We start from the raw sequence: 17,665 nt of genomic DNA, 5'->3' as shown, positions 1-17,665 counted from the left end.
GCGCCACATCAAATAGTTTGTAGAATTCCCTTAAAATTCCGTGTTCCCTTTTAAAGGCATGGAATTCCCTTTGTCTTCTGCAGAAAGTGCTGATCTGCAAATATCATCTGTTGATCTCGGGCGGTCAGCAATTTCATCTGCATACAAGCAGTTGGCATCACATTTGCCTTCTATATATGATCTGTGCAAACATTCTGTGGTCTTTCTGTAAGACTTCAAGTTGAAAATAAATCACAGATACAGGTAAAAAGAGCAGCATCACCTTTGCTAGACATCTGGTTCATTTCAACAGTTTTTTTCACAGCAACAAAATGATAGGCATATTCAGTGGAAAGTTCAGAGGTTGTAAACAGCTGTTTAATAATTAGTTTTTAGGATTATGCAACCAGTGAAGCTATAATGAGACACAAGGAGGAACTGTATAATGTAGGTGTTTCAGTTTCCCAAGGTGAAGGATACATTCTGTCCATCTATGGTGGGGCAGGGATGAGGATCTACCTGTGTACACAAGCATACATATAATTTCAAAATTAGTAGATTTATTTAGAATCACTGTACAAAAATGGTAAGAAAAAAATAACTGCACATAGCAGGATGCATTGTGGGCAAACCTTTGCCCCACCACTGTAAATGAGCCTTAGACTGGTGCAGACACCACAAGAGTACAGCGCTCTTAAATGCTTAGATTATCATCTGTTACTTAGTCAAATCCTTAATGGTGTCTATACCAAAGAATGGGGGGCTACCCACAAAACATCTGCAGAGATCTAATGCACACAAAAATTTATGTTGATAATTTTGGATATTGTGTTGTGAATAGTACCTCCGAATAGAGTGGTGGTGGCTGAAACCGAAATTCCTGGATGACAGCAAAGGGAGGGCAGTGAAGTCCTTCCAATACATCTCCAATATCTTCCATAGAACTGATATCTCTGGACAGATCTTCTTCTGACACTATGTCTGCATAATTAGGTGGAGCTGTGGAAAAGATTGAGTACAGTGAATTTACAGTATATTTCAATCTTTAGAATCAAGCAAAACTGATATTCTTTTGACAACATATAAAGTTCAGCAAAGGACAACGCCTCAGACAGAATTTTACATAACAAAAATCCCTATAAAGTTGAAGACAGAATGAAGTTGGCCATTCATGCTACAATTACGATCTTTCCTACCCTCCACTTAAGTATAGGGCTGAATAATCAGATATGGAAGTAGAAACAATAGGAATTCAACCCCTATCTGACGCTTCAGCACTAAACGCAGCTTTTGCTTGGGTGCCTTCAACGGCGCCTGATCAAAATGTTTTGTCCCATCCAATCGACGAGACTACTAGTCTCCAATACACACACCGAATATAGTAGGATAATGTTGGTGCGTGTATGGCCAACTTATGAAACCTTAAGAGGGGACATATGACCGACAGTATAACATTGTAAATTTGTGTAAATACTGCAAATATAATGACATTTTAAAAAAATTATATTACTTTATGAGTAAGGTTTCTTTGGCGTTTGATTGCAGTCTTATCTTTTGCTATTAAAAACTCTCAACAGTATAGGCAAGGCTTAAACAGTACTAATCTCTGCGGTCTAGTTTTTGCTTTTAAGTGCAGTTACTCTGTTTATAGCCACACTGTGTAATGCCTTGAATGGTTCATGCAATTAGTATTTAAGTATTCCTATACATTGCTGTGAGCTCTTTGGGTGGTACTTTATCACAAATATAGTTCTTTGATTGTGTGAACAGAAAAGGAGCCATTACTTGTATATGTATAGAAACTTAGCAGAGCTCAGCTGGAGGTACTTTGGGCAACAACACAAGACTGCATGCAGAGACCCTGTAGTTAGCAACTTAGCAGAGGCTACTTGTCACAGCTACAGAAACAGACAATGCTGATCATTTACTGATATTTGTCTCAATGTGTGTTTTACCAAAGGCGATTCTAGTATTGTCTATGGCACGGTATTTTCTGGCATTTAGTAGCCGTGACAAGTAGCTGCTACTAAGTAGCTCTGCGTGTCTTCATCCTTAATGTACTAACCCTAACCACAATAAAACACAAATGAATTGTTTTCATACCTTCAGGCTGTTCTGGCAGAGCCAAGGCAAGCCAGCTCATATCCATTGAAAATTGGCTGGCAACACTGGCATTTCTACAGTTAAACTCATTAAGTGGGATTGTACCAATAACCAATGGAAGCTCCACCTTCAGTTTCTTTGCTCCAGGAATGTTAATAGACACCTATGGTAACAGTGTGAAAGTGTGAGAAACAGGATTCAACACTTTATGCTGTGGTTTTATATGATGGTAAATCACTGAAACTTATACATAGCCTTAATTAACTTATAGTACAAAGTAGGGCTGCTGCTCACTGTAAAGTGTGCACTTTAAAACTCTTGTTTTCCAAGTTGCAGGCAAGATGGGAAACATAGCAGAGAGCCATATAATAAAAAATGCACTGAAGACCAGTAAAACACTGCATATTTTATTCTACACTCACCGCAAGTGAATACTCCACTCTGATGATGTTGCACTCCAGAATAGATGGAGTTACTGGGGGTATCTTCAGTGCTTTGCCGTTCCAAGAGTCAGCACTTCCAGAGGCAATGTGGTTTCCCCGCACACTGGCCAGCATCTGTCTCACTGTTCTAGTCTTCCCATCCAGCAAAAAGCTCTGTGTTTGGTAAATGGCAGCTTTGGGCACTATTAAACGGGAGGAGCCATTTTCTATATCTGCATATATGTGAATAGCTTCTCCTAAAACAAGAAACATTCTATTATAAAAAAATAACCCCATGGTATTACATGAAATAGAAGCCTTGAAAGCAGAGGCTGTATCAGAACAGAAAAACTAAAGACTAACAATCAATATGTGAAAAATGTCCTATCCTTATGATTTGAACACTGCTATGGTCTGGTCGAAAATGGAAAATGGACTTTCCCTACATTGTTTTAAGAGTCAGAACCAGAGAACAGAAGGGAATAAACACTGCTATTTAACTGCAATAACATTTAGAAATAAATTTATTAGCAATGAAAATTTTTAATGAATGTATATTAAGGGAGCTATTTACTAACCATCAGATTTTTTTTTACTTTCAGGATTTTTATTTAAGTTGCAACGCCTAAAGTCAATCTCCCCTCCCTTCCATGGAAGATCTTTCTGTTGCTTTGAAATTTTAGACAATACCAAAAGGCACAGTTTTCATGCGACAAGTTGATAAATTCAGAATTTTTGTGACTTTTCTGACAGACACTCGTAGGAAATGAGTTTATTCGAATTTTAAAATTAAAAAAAAAATAAAACAATGTGAAATCTGCCCCCACATGTATTTTGTAAGTTGCTTAAAATGATATTTTCTTGTATTGTGAAAAAACTCTTAAGTGGATATTCCCTTTACCTGCCATCATTTTCTCTTTTTTTTTCAAACCAATATATGCTTCCTCAGTCTTGCACAAATATGTGCCCAACTTGGTTTAATCTTTGCCCAAAACTATGTTACTTGAACATATTTACAGTACAGCATGCAGTGAAAGCTTTACATACCATTACAATAGCCTTTTCTTCCAATTTTGGCATTGACAGATATTGGACCTGACATGAAGAACCAGCAACCGACCATTACTTCTTTGGATCTTTCTACAGGAGTCTAGAGGAAAAAATGATTGTATTGGTCACACACTGCTTTTCCTACAAGACACTGTCAGTTATTTATATACAGGTATAGGACCCATTATCCAGAATGCTCAAGACCAAGGGTATTCCGGATAAGGGGTCTTTCCGTAATTTGGATCTCTATACCTTAAGTCTACTAAAAAAATCAATAAAACATTTATTAAACCCAATAGGATTGTTTTGCATCCAATAAGGATTATTTATATCTTAGTTGGGATCAATTACAAGGTACTGTTTTATTATTACAGAGAAAAAGGAAATCAGTTTTAAAATTCTGAATTATTTGATTAAAATGGAGTCTATGGGAGGTGGGCTTTCCGTAATTCTGAGCTTTCTGGATAACGGATTTCCGGATAGGGGATCCCATACCTGTACCTATAATGTTAGGATATAACAATCTGTACAGCAACGGAAGAACGTTTTAAAATATTTCATCAAACTACTGGCATACAGACATAACATTGTCACTGAGAGTGCCATTTGTGATGCTTGTTGTGCCCTGTATGTGCTACTGTTAAGCAACTGTCATGTAAATTTGGTCTATAATTCCACATTGCCTAATGAACACTTGAACTTGGGATTTTATGTGACTGTTGAAGTGGGCTATGGGTGGTGATATTAGACACTTATGCTCCACATGCTTGGGCTACTAAAGAAAAAAAAAAAAAAAGACAAAAGTAGTGATTTGTGGATGGGGAATTTCTGAACTGCCCCAACCCCTCCTGAGATTGAAAAGGCCTTTAGAATCCATGCCAGCCCACCCATCCAAAGATGTCAGAAATGGTGACATAGAAGGGCAGTCTTTCTGGTGGCTTGGTCACTGAAGAGGGCTGGGGACATTGCGAGCATGGAGGGTGAATAGTCTGGCCCACAACCTGCACCTATAGCTAGACAGTCATCTCAGTCCTACCTGACCCACAGGGAAAGCTAGTGCAATAGAGCTGCCTCTAAGAATTACTTTTGTATGTATTCTTATATGTTTTTCTACTGGTTAGTCTAATTCTTTATATATGGCTTATAAAATACATCCACAGCAAGCAGACAAAAAATAATTCGTCCTGTTATAACAGGGATAAGGGTTTTCTAAAACCTTTTAATCTCATTTTAATATCAGAGTTTTAACCCGACACCGACTTGGGGTAATAGTGGGTATCTGTGTGTGTAATGGCCTTTTAACTGGTTAATTTGGCTTTTTTCTAATTAAAATAATCTTACCTAGTCTTTCTTATCTCCAAGGTACCCAGGGTTTGTGTGCTTTATAGGTTAACTTAGGTTCTCCAATTGAGATACAGGGAAGGAACATTTGAGCCCACAGCCCTGGGTGCCCTGACTTCTCCAGTTTGCTGGTATACCTAGGGATTAGTTAGCAATAATTGAGATCAAAGTTTTCTCTGGGATATCTATTAATTCTATAAATTAATTTCCCTTTTCAATTGCTTATTAGTTTTCCAATTTAACTTTAAGGATTATTTAATGTTTTCTACGGGTGTGTGATTAATCTCAGCACAAGCGACCTTGTGCATTATTTTTAGAGAAGTGAATCAAATAGACTTTTATAGGGTGTTTGTTTTTGGATCTGTTGTAGTCTATTTGGGCCTTGAAAATCTGAATAGTTTAAGTTTTCTTCTTCTTTACTATTTGGGTCTAGCAAGTTAAAAGCTTTTTCTTTTATTTGTAGATACATTTTGATATCATGTGTGTAATAAGTAAAATTTGGTAAAATTTGCACAGGTACAATATTTTTAGAGAAGTGAATTTAATAGACTTTTATAGGGTGTTTGTTCTTGTATCTTGCAGGTCAGCTACATTCTTGTTAATCTGAATAGTTTATGCTTTCTTCTTCTGTACTAATGATATAAAGACAACTTTATTTACAGCATAAATAAAAATTTTTTTTATACTATTGCATTAGTATAACAAAAAACACTTTTTTTGTAAAAGTGAATTGAAGTTATCTGGGGAGGTACTTTTTTGTTTAAGACAAGTAAATTGAACAGACCTTGGAAGGGTTGTCTTCTCTTTCCCTCTTAACTTGTTATAACAGGAATCAAGAACACAATCCAAAACAAGGGTGCGGTATTAGAAATGTTATTATTCTGAGGAAAGTAAAACCCAAATACATTTTTACTTCCCTTTTGTTAAATGATAATTTCAGCCATGATCACTCCCCAAAACACAAAATTGAAGACGAACTGCTAGAGCAAAAATCAGCTTCAACTGCAAGAGCAGATTCTCTCTGATGATATCATTCATATTTAAATAGAGGACCATTAGGCTCTCGTGTAGCTGTCATGAAAGTGCAAGGTATAATTGTATATTATTTTGATAAAATGGGTACAGATAAAAGAATAAAGCTCATTAGCTCTACATCTCGCCACTATGTTGTTACTTATGCTCTGATCCTCCCTACTCTTCTATGTATTTGCAGTGATTATTGGAGTTCAATGCTTTAATGTGATCAAATTTGCCATTAGGGCATGATAGCTGAAAGGATTTCAACAGCAGCTGCATACACTTACTTAGTGTTAGAAAATGGCATGAAAAATGGAAGGCTACGTGACATATAATGGTTTGCGTTAGAAAGCAGACCTGCAATGATTAATAATAAGTCTCACATAATTACGTCTTCTGCAGCAGCCATTATTCACGTTTAGGATAGCAAGCTTTACAAATGCAGCCTCCTTCTCAATAGATGGAAGGCCGTGATGTATAGCTAATGAAACAAATTGGCACACCTGCATACTCGACAGTACAAATAGTAAAACAGACCGCTACAAGTACCTGCCATTGGAACACTAAACAGAAAGTCATCAGAAACATGCATATTTTTCCAACACATTTCTCACTGTTGACTTGCCCTTACATATAAAGATGGAGAGTTGACGTTGATAGGACTGAGGACACGGAGCTCCCTGTGAGTGGTATGAGGAGGCACTGAAGGTCTTTTCAAAACCGCTGTAGTTTGGTAGTAAACTTTACCATACTTCCCAGAAAAACTTGTAACAAGAGGGCTGAAACACAAAGAAATGCACATGTACTACATGAATACGGCACAATAAATTATGTAAGATGTAATGTACACATATAGACATTCTGGGACCCATGAATAGAGGTCCTGGCATATAGAAGAATAAACTGTCCATAGGGAAAGCCATTCTGTTCTGCATAAGTCACTTCCTGTATTGAAGACCATTTGACCTTCCTAATGAAATGATGAAGGGCCTTTATATCCATTCCCTGAAATGCAGTACTCATAAGTGCTTCTATTTTCATCTTTTGTATTTTATCTTACTGAGGTAGTATCTGGGTTACATAAGTATACCAACCTATATATATTAGCCAGGTGGTTAAAGCGACAAAAAACAAAAGGCTACCCCCCAGCACTCTGGACTAAATATAACAGCTTTTACAGAAGTCAACAGGATTGTGCATGTCAACAAATACAGTGCAAAGTCCTGCACCTTCTGTAACATTTATTCTACTAATGTTAGTTAGGTGCGGCCAAGAGCGGAGCCATGTGGCCAAGATACAATGCCAGGCTATCCTCTTGGCAAAAACCACCCGGGGGAGACCACTCAAAGTGTCTATTAGTTTTCCTTGGAATTCAAGCAAAATTGTCACCGTGAATGATCAGATCTCAGTTTATATCTAACCTCATTATCTGACCTCCCATAGTGGTTGCTGGGGTCCTTATAGTGACCACCAGGTTTATTTTTTTTCAAATAACCTTTTACAGATGTGCTTTATTCCTGAGTAAAACAACACATTGTGCTTTGTTGGCATTAATGTAAATTGCTGTGGTTAAAACATTTAAAGTACGCATTACTAATGTTTTACCTGCTGTGATTTACAATCATCCCAGTGCAAAGGCTGAAAAGAGCTTGATTTCCAACAGGAAACACAGGGCCCCTTGTGCCAAATACTCTACCCGTTTAATCATTTATGATGCCCCTGAGGAGCCAGCACTGTACAATAAATGGGTGTATACATTGAAAATGCAGATTTATATACAAAAATATGACGTATACCCGATACAAAAGTTAAATAGGGCCCTGCCCAAATGAATTTACTTGTGAAAATGGAAACACATTTTAACATTATGAATAAAATACTATTTAAGAATTAAATACCTTTCAGGTAGTTGAAAACGAAAGGGAATTTTGTGATTTCCAGCTGGGAACAGGAGTATTTCACAATCACCTGAAAAAATGTACAACGCAATTAAAAACATGCAGTCACTTTGATGTAAAATGCTTGAGCAAATTGTAAAATAGAGATATTACATGTATGGCATCTATACTCCAATATTTAAAAAAGCTTCTGTGTAGCCATGGGGGCACAGGTTACATAGCAGATAACAGAATATAAAGTAACCTGTGCCTTTTCTCCTTTGAATGGCTGCCCCTGTGGCTACACAGCAGCTTTGTTTATATAAACTATAGTAGGGTTTCTGAGGCAAACACACCAGCTGCACCATTGCATGGCAATACATCATATTGTAATTCCTTTCATACACTTTAATTTGTTGGTGTTATTGTTCCTTTAACATTAAATACAAGCTACAGTTTTATTTTAACAGAGAAAAATTAAATCATTCTTAAAAATGTTGAATTATTTGCATAAAGGTGAAGTAAAGGTAAAAACTAAGTAAGCTTTTTCAGAAAGGTCTATGTAAATACAGCCATAAGCACTCACAGAAACTCTGAGTCCTCTGTCAAAAGAAACAGTATTTCTTGTCTCTTTGTTTTTCTGTGCCAGAGTCTGCACAGCTCTCTCCTGCTCCCCCTCCCTCACGAATGTGAAGAACTCCCCCCCCCCTTAGTCTTACACAATGAGAATGTACACCGGTCTTGGTCTTGGTGCAGGAGTAAGGCATTATGGGAACTTTCTTTACACAGCTCTGCGTTTTTTCTTTCTGTTTGGCTTCTGATCTTCTGAACAGGTGAAATATGGGGAGACTTAAGGGCACTATTGAGAGAACTGAAGGTATGCCTGCAGCTTGAGATTAACGCTTTATTAGCCTTTCTTTCTCCTTTAAAGATGGCCCAATTCAGGGCTTTCTGGATATACAGATAATGACTATCAAGACACCCCTAAAGTACATATTAACTTGAACTAAACCATTTTCATTCAGGATATAATAAAATACAATGATGTGTATCCCAATCAAAGGGCTGAAACCAAGAACTTTAAAAGAATATGGTTAATTGACCAACAAATATGTGCATATGTACATATACAGTATGTGTGTCATTGTGCATATATTACATACACATAAGTGACAGGCCTAGCTGTAAACTACGATATGCAAATTAGAACTCAGACTATGTGGGACACATCATTTGACATAGCCTCTTAAATAGGTGGCAGGCAAACAGGGTAGACCCCCACTTCCCTGAATGAATCTGCCCAAGTCAAACAAGCCATTCACAGGCTGCAAGTGATCAGCGCTGCGGAATATGTTTGGCGCTTTATAAATAAATGTTAATAATAATAATAATTCATAATGTGCCCCATGCTGCCATTCAACCCTTTACAGTTATATGCAATTGGTCACTGCTATATTTGGTCCTGGCAAGCCCTTTATAATGCAAATAGATTTCTTATAGGCTACAATACATCTAGTCAAGTTCTTGCATTACTAGGTACTGTTGGACATATCCTACTCAGGGAAAGATACTGCCACTTTAGAAATGTTGAAAATAAAGGTAATGGTTGCAACTTGTGCTGCTGCAGGAATGTACCTTCAGTCAAACCCCACCCAATTTCAATAGCATTTTTTTAATGAAATATTGTAGTTCTGTCATGGTGTGTTATGGTTCGTTGATACTTACAGCAGTGTCCATAAACCACCAACCTAATGTAGTTTGCACGCAGCCTTATATAGGTGAGGGATCCCATACCCTGAAACCTGTTACCCAGAGAGCTCCAAATTACAAGAAGCCCATCACCCACAGAATCCTTTTTCTCTGTAATAATAAAACAGTACCTTGTACTTGGGAACTAAGCTGCATGAATTTATACTAGTAGCAAAAAGTGGTGGCAGACAAAGTATGGAGATCCAAATAACAGAAATCTCCCTTATCCGGGAAAACCCCAGGTCCCAAGCATTTCAGATAATCCCATACCTGTATTAGCATGACGAGAGCAAAAACCAAGAACAACACAGACTAGAGCTGGGCGGTATGACCAAAAATTTATATCAAGGTATTTTTCAAAATTATATCGGTGTCACGGTATTTGACGGTATTTTTTTTTTCCATGCATGATTAGGTGTTAACCCCATTTCCTAATAAATTAGAGAATAATTACTGCAGTATTGAAAATCAGAGTCAGGCAAGCGAAGGATCGGCAGCAGAAAGTCGTAAGGTAAATCAGGCAGGCTTAGTTTCCCAGGCAAGGCCGCAGACAACATAGCACAGGAGGAGGCGTTTGATAGCTTTAAATACCCCCCACACATGCGCAGAACCGGCGCCGTCAGCGCGCCGCGGACGTGCACGCTTTGACATGCGCGTGCGCAACGGGGCGCGCGAGACCGGGCCGCACGGGTGAGTACCCTGACACCCCGGTATGGCGGTATCTGAAAAATGAATATAGTTTTTAAAAAAAACACCGGTATTCGGTATTAAACGGTATATCGCCCAGCTCTAACACAGACTAATAAAACTGACAAAACAGTTTAACGACAGGATTACAGTCATTGTTGTTAAGTTCTGTATATTCAGGCAGACAAGGTTATTGTGATATTAGCTACTGTGCCTCACAGGACATTACTATCTATTTGCCTGATGGCACAATGGCAGGATTTTACCACCAGCAGTGATGCCCATGGCTCCTAATGCATGACACACAAGTGAAGGGGGTATTCAGGTGCAGACACTTAAGTGGCCGGGGTAAGGCCCTCCAGCATTCAGCGACAATCATTTGAACCTGACAGCAGGGGGTACAAAAAACTAAAAATGGGGGCAAGGTAAGGTGCACTGCGGGAAAACAACATCATGGTTTGTTCCTGTTCTTTGCACGGTGCCCCACTTTAGTAAACAAGCCCTTGGGGTCATTTACCACCACAAGTGCAGGGTGCACAGTGCAATTTAGGACTCAACTACCATATTTTTTACCAACAACACAGCCCCCAATACAATTTCCCCCATAATTCCCATGTAATCAATCACACTCACTACGGGAACAATGTCTGACACATGCATCATGAAGTGAATGGAATGCAATGGCACTGAAAATATTTTAAGTGTGGATGGGGTCATTTCCACTGCTTGCCATTAAAATGATGCCTGCCGTAGTGATGTGCGGGTCAAGAAAACTCAATCCACACCTGACTCTAACCCACTCCCAACCCAAACCAGCTTCTCGCCTCAATTTATAGACCTGCCCCGTCGATGACCTCACAAATGAGGCAGGGAGGGGGGCGCGTGCCTATAAAGTCAGAAGCTGCAAGCCGGCAGTGTAAGGTCGCAGGCGGGGTGAGCGGGAGGAAGAGTTTAACCCGAACCCACGACTCGCAAATGTCTGCCGAGGTTGGCCCTCTACCCGCCCTACCCACAGGTATTGGCCCATTCTTTAGACCCAATTGTGCTGCCTCAGTTGACACAGACTGCTTGGAGAACCCAAGTGCAACTATATAAAACTGCAAGGAGCACCTTTTGGGTTTAGTGAATGTGGAAGTTTTCATTCATTTCCTTTATATAACCGAGTTATTTTATAACTTAATGTCAGGCCCACATTATTTCTACTCAAACTACAAATCCAAGATAGGAGTTCTAATTCCATGATGAAGAGTTAATCAAGTAATAGAACATAAAGTACCAGTACCTGTAGATTTGCATGGAACAGGAAAGACCTAATCTCTCAGTGAGTGACTACTGGACTGTATGTATTTAATGTAGTAGTACTAGTGGTAAGACTACAATTATATAAAACTATACCCAGGGGCGATTCTGGACATATCGCCGCCTGAGGCGGCTCCTGGATACCGCCCCCCCCCCGCTCCCCATCGCTTACCTGAGCGCAGGAGGGGGTCCGGGGGCGGTGAGATCGCTAGTGCAGAGAGCGCAATTGTGCTCTTAAAGTTACCAGGAGCGGCTTTTTGCCCCCCCTGGTAACTGGGGCGTTTCTGCGCCCCTGACTATACCATGTTTGCTGGACATACTATACCATACCACATCCAGGGTATGCTTTTTTTTATACTGGCCCTCCTATGTAACTGAAAAGGTACCTGGGAGAGGGTTCTGTTGCACTGAGAGCTCCATAACTGCACCAGATACCTGTCAAAGGTGCATCTGCCCCAGAGTGCAGTAGTTCTACTGTTAGACCAGGGTATAAGGGCCATGTGCAATTGTGTGCACATCAACTATTAGGTTCTACTCCAGCCAGGGCACTATCAGCAGATGTAGATTTCCTATGGTTTCCTCCCTCTCTCCAAAAATATACAGGCAGGTTAACTGCTTACTGATAAAACTGGGCCAAGTGTGCTGTGAGACTTTAAGCTCCACTGAGACAGGGACTGGTGTGCAATCTTTGTAAAGAGTTGCAGACCTGTCACCCTAAGAAATTCCATATGTATTTTCCTATTGTGTTTGTTAGGCAAAATAAACTTAACTTACATTATATAAATAATTCAATCCGTTTTCCTTCAGTCTTGGAATTACACAATTTCAGGAAGCAGGCAGGTGACATTTTGTGGACACTGTTATTAAGAAAAGCTTTGCATCACCCCAAAATCTTGTTTATGTGATAGAATAAAGGACCAGATGCCCAGGCCCATGCACTGGATACACAATTAGATGGTGAGTAGAGAGAGGGAGTGTGAGGTCTGAATGGAAAGTAAAAGTATTTGTCTGCCCCACCTCTATGCCTAAGGCATAGAGGGGGGATAGGCAATAAATATATGATGGACAGCTGGGATTTTCAAATGCCTTTACAATGGATATGGATATGGTGGGGGTTTCATGTTAAATTTGAAAATTACTTTTATTATACAACTTTTTATGTGTGGGTGACAGGTCCCCTTTAAAAGTATGTATGTCTGTCTGTCTGTCTATCTGTATCTACAGTAAAACTACCCATCCACTCTCTTTGCTATAATTTGTTATGGTTTTGGGCAGTCACAATCTCATAAGAATACTGCCTATATAATGAATGCATTCTTTATTAATTAATCTAAGTGTGATTGAATTAATTGGCTTACTGTATCGCACTTAAATGTATTCATTTAAGCAAGCTATTTTACTTAGTACAAAAATCAACATTTTATTTTTCTCTTTCCCACTCCATATTTACACAAAACTATATAAAAAGAAGGATGTTACACCACTTCACTGGTTAATAAGTTACTAACATTACCAATTTAACTGAAAAACTTTTTTTGTTTGTATTGTTACATTTATTTCACTGCCTACACTAGAAAACACACAAGAACTCCTGGAATGCAATAATTTGGCATTATATGTTCTGAGCAAAAGTAAAAGTAGCAAGTGCTGCATATATGGCAACAAGCAGTGCACACAAGCCTTGTCAGATTTGTCAGCAGATTCTAGAAACACTGGGTTAAAGTACAGGCTGAAGTGCTGTCATCACCCACCCCACATAGCATTGGAGAGGGGATAGCGTGCCACAGGCAACCTCGCACCCGGCATTTACAGACAACAATAAGTCGTACAATGTCATACAAAAATAGTGCTCATAAAGATATTTGCTGCTGAATTTGACATCCACTAAACAGACAGAAAAACTTAATTGGCTAAGATCAATGTGAGTATGAAATCTGCTGCCAACAGCAACTCAAGTGACCCCCAGTGTGACCCACTTGCACACACAGAAGTAAATTTCTATACCGCTGTAAAACAGGGAAACTTTCTCAACAGGGCACTATAATGAGAAATTATATTTATGATTTCTGCAAACAAAAGTATGTATTTCTACTCAGAAAAGTTGACCATGCATCTTAAGATGTGTGCCACAATCTGACCACCCATGTCAGATTGTCCAATCCATGATTGGATTATACTATGAGCCTATGGAGATCTGTCCAGAGAGGACTGAATCTATTTACTGATGTGGTTATCATCTGATAGGATTATCAGCCTTCCCAATAGACAGCTGGATGAGAATGATATTACTTGGGCAGGCCAATGGGAGACCCTGATACACAGGCCAATATGATGCTGACTTTGCAGCTTTGTCTTAAAGTAGAAGGAAAGGTAAAAACTAAGTAAGCTTTATCAGCAAGGAATATGTAAATACAGCCATAAGCACTCACAGAATAGCAGCACGGTGTCCCCTATCAAAAGAAACACATGATTTCTTGTCTCTTTTTTGTAAACATGTTGTTTGGGTGTCTGACTTCCTCTCTCAGAGAAATTGTTAATTCCCTGGGCCAGTGTTTGCGCAGCTCTCTCCTGCTCCCCCTCCCACAAGAATGCTAAGAACGCACTCCCCCCACCCTTAGGAATGTGTGATCTGAGCAATAAGGGCTAGACTGCAAACAGGAAGCTACTTAAAATGGCAGCTGCTGTCTTAGGCAATTGGAGAAAGCTTCTAGAGCGGTTTACTCAGGTATGGTAATGCTTTCTGCAGAATAAATATAGTGTTCTAGGTGGCACTAATGTGGCAAATCCATTGGCAGTAAAATGACAAAATAACTTTCCTTCTCATTTAACTGAAGATGTTTCATAATTCCTTAAAAGTATTCAGTATGGTTTCAGGATGGCTTCTTCATAATTGCCTACAAATTAGGAGTCATTTATTATTATTTATTTGTGTATCATAATGACCTGATTAATAATGAGACGGGTAACCAGTGACTCTCTACTATCGAGATGGTCAACATGTTGCTGGTCCATGCACTACTCCATAAAACACTTAAGTTGTCCAGTGACATGACTAGCCACCCATGCAGTAATGTCTCTAAATAACTTATCTTCAAATGGTTGGCCATTTTGGATTGATCTTATTATTCAGGCCCCGGACTAACACTTGGGGGTATATTTATCATGTTGTGTAAAAAGTGGAGTGAAGCATTACCGGTGATGTTGCCCAGGGCAACCAATCAGCAATTAGATTTCAACAGTTAGAAAACCAAAGCAAAGCATCTGATTGGCTGCTATGAGCAACATCACTGGTAATGTTTTACTCCACTTTTTACACAGCATGGTAAATATACCCCTTGGACTACATTGATGGTCAGGTGAAGCTTGTAGGTCCAACAGCCCCAAGGTGCCATCTGATATCTTTTATAAACAGGCACATTCAGTCCTCAACTGATTCTTCCGCCTGCCCAATGAATATCTTCATCACACATTGATTGGGGTCAATATTTTGCCTACATGAACAAGCCAACAGACTGCTGCTACTGCATAAACCAATATCTGCCCTTGCATGGCCAGTCTGGTCAAGTCTCTCCAACTGAATCGCCTATGTTTGGAAAATAAAGTGTCACCATTGTAATTGGGAGCATATAAGGATATCAGAAGGCACCTTGGAGGTGAATATCAAATAGAAAGCACTGAGCCTGCAGTCTGATGCCAGTATGGGGTCACAGAACTATTCCAAGACGTTTCATATCCTTATAGTTTACATCAGGGGGTGCATTATTCTCTATATAATCGGTTTTGGACACCTACCTGCTGGCTCTGTTAGTAAACTGTACTCCTCATTCAAATAGTGCGTCGCCTGTGGGAAAGCTTCCCAGGCATCTTCCAGCTGTTTCCCCTGCTTACAGGTCATGGCGCCCCCACACACCCGCAGGAGAAGGCTCAGAACCCGTATCTCCCGGAGCACTTCCAGCAGGACGTACCCAGTGACAGGCTCCCCGGCGCAGTAGCCATACTTCCCTTCATTCTCATATATAATGGTCACAGTGACAGCCCCACACATTTCTGGCATTGCACGGTTTCCGCTTACATGCAGGGATAATTCACCCCCGGGGCAGAGTTTCTGAGTACCCGGTGAGTTTGGCTACACCAAATAATACGGGCTTGTCGCAGCCCCAGCTGCGGGGGGCAGACGGGCACATCGGTTACAGTAACTACCAGATCCACTCTGTTCCACCTGTTTAGGCTCAATACAGCAGGGTAGCAGAAAAAATGCTATTGCGCAAGCGCCGATCAACCCCTCCTCTCTCATTGGCTAGAGGATGACAGGGAGGCTGGCTTTTAGCATCCCAACAAGATCGATGATTTGCTCTGCGCAGTGACTCACCGCTGCCTGACCTGAAACCCCTACGTAAAAGGCGCTTGCATTGAGTCGTGATCAGAGCCAACTGACCAATCCGCTCAAAGAACCACCTCGTGCTTAGACGGCCTACCCAATCAGGATCTAGTTTTGGTCATGTGCATGGGGAGTGGGAAGATTCGATCAAAACAAGTTTGCGCTGTAGCGTTTCCTGGAATTCAGATAGCTTGTCCGGTTGTCATGGTAACGCGCACCGCGCACTGAAGGTTCTGGGCATGCGTGCTTTGTAGCAATGGGCTGTGTATCAGGGTCCTTAGTAGACGCTGCTCTTGCGGCTGGGATGGTCCTGTGCACTAGTCTTACAGCAGGACAAGCAAGGATGTGTGAAGGGCTGGAACCTGAGGGCAAGTTACAGCAATTACTCAGGAGGGAAGTACACGTGCCACGGTACCGAAAGCCAGTGGTTTGGAGGCTTGCTCCTCTGTATAGAGGCGGTAGGGTTTATTTCCAGGAACAACTACCTTCAACCTAAACTTAAATGTATTTATGAAATGGCGGTGGGAAGGGTGTAACTCAAATACGATTGAGACATTCCAATAGTTTGAGGACAAGAAAACAAACCATAATTTGCTGATGGCGCCAACAAGCTAATGCGCACCAAGGGAATTTGGTTATCCGCTTACTGATAACTGTCTCTGTGGGTTTAACCAAAGGCAATTCTTAGGGGCTGATTTACTAAGACACGATTTCGAATCCGAATTGGAAAAATTCCGTTTGGAAACGAACATTTTGCGACTTTTTCGTATTTTTTGCGATTTTTTTCGGCGTCTTTACGATTTTTGCGTAAAAACGCAAGTTTTTCGGCGTCTTTACGATTTTTGCGTAAAAACACGAGTTTTTCGTCATCTTTACGAAAGTTGCGCAAAGTCGCAATTTTTTCGTAGCGTTAACACTTGCGCGCAAAGTCACGCCTTTTTCGTAGCGTTAAAACTTAAAAGGCGCGACGTTTCGCGCAAGTTTTAACGCTACGAAAAAATCGCGACTTTGCACAACTTTCGTAATGGCTACGAAAAACTCGCGTTTTTACGCAAAAATCGTAAAGACGCCGAAAAACTCGCGTTTTTACGCAAAAATCGTAAAGACGCCGAGAAACTCGCGTTTTTACGCAAAAATTGTAAAGACGCCGAAAAAAATCGCAAAATTAACGATCATTACGAAAAAAACGCAATCGGACGCATTCGGCCCGTTCGTGGGTTAGTAAATGTGCCCCTTAGTATCCTCTATGGCAGGTGATTTTCTGGTGTTTAGACCATGAAAAGTATGTGCTACTAAGTAGTTCCTTGTGTCTTCACCCTAAAGCTTAAAGGACATGGAAAGGCTAAGTCACTTGGGGGTGCCAAAATGTTAGGCACCCCCAAGTGACTTTAATCGCTTACCTTGTACCCCGGGCTGGTGCCCCTGTTAGGAGAGAACTGCACCAGCCCGGGGTAGCTGCTGTTGTCAAAATCCCTGGGCCGGCACATGCTCAGTAGAGTGAAAAGCCAACTTTTTTTTATTAAAGTCACTTGAGGCACCCCCAAGTGACTTAGCTTTTCCTTCTTTAACAAAGAAGTAGGATAGAAATATTGCATATTATGTTTTGAGTTTCTGTGCCAGCCCTTTAGCAGGGAAGATCTGTGCCCCAAAGATGCCCCCAGTAGCCCCCCATCTTCTTTTCTGCTGATTCCCTGCACATGCTCTGTGCTGCTGTCACTTACTGAGCTTAGGGATCCACTCACAATATGCAGTTTATATACAAT

General features: G+C 40.3%; 1 protein-coding gene across 1 annotated transcript; it reads right to left on the bottom strand.

The window, feature by feature from the left end:
* Positions 1-339: 339 nt before the first annotated feature.
* arrdc4 (arrestin domain containing 4) lies at positions 340-15,734 on the bottom strand. The gene is made up of 8 exons (NM_001114260.1): positions 15,317-15,734; positions 7,811-7,880; positions 6,544-6,691; positions 3,552-3,654; positions 2,505-2,761; positions 2,083-2,245; positions 824-978; positions 340-498 (listed from the first exon to the last, which is right to left on the bottom strand). Exons 1-8 carry the CDS (start codon positions 15,567-15,569, stop codon positions 436-438), a joined length of 1,212 nt encoding a protein of 403 aa, NP_001107732.1. The 5' UTR covers positions 15,570-15,734; the 3' UTR covers positions 340-435.
* Positions 15,735-17,665: the final 1,931 nt, after the last annotated feature.

Source organism: Xenopus tropicalis, chromosome 3 (assembly GCF_000004195.4).
Source record: "Xenopus tropicalis strain Nigerian chromosome 3, UCB_Xtro_10.0, whole genome shotgun sequence".
NCBI classification, from domain to species: Eukaryota; Metazoa; Chordata; class Amphibia; order Anura; family Pipidae; genus Xenopus; species Xenopus tropicalis.
This window is presented reverse-complemented; position numbering and strand designations above follow the sequence as displayed.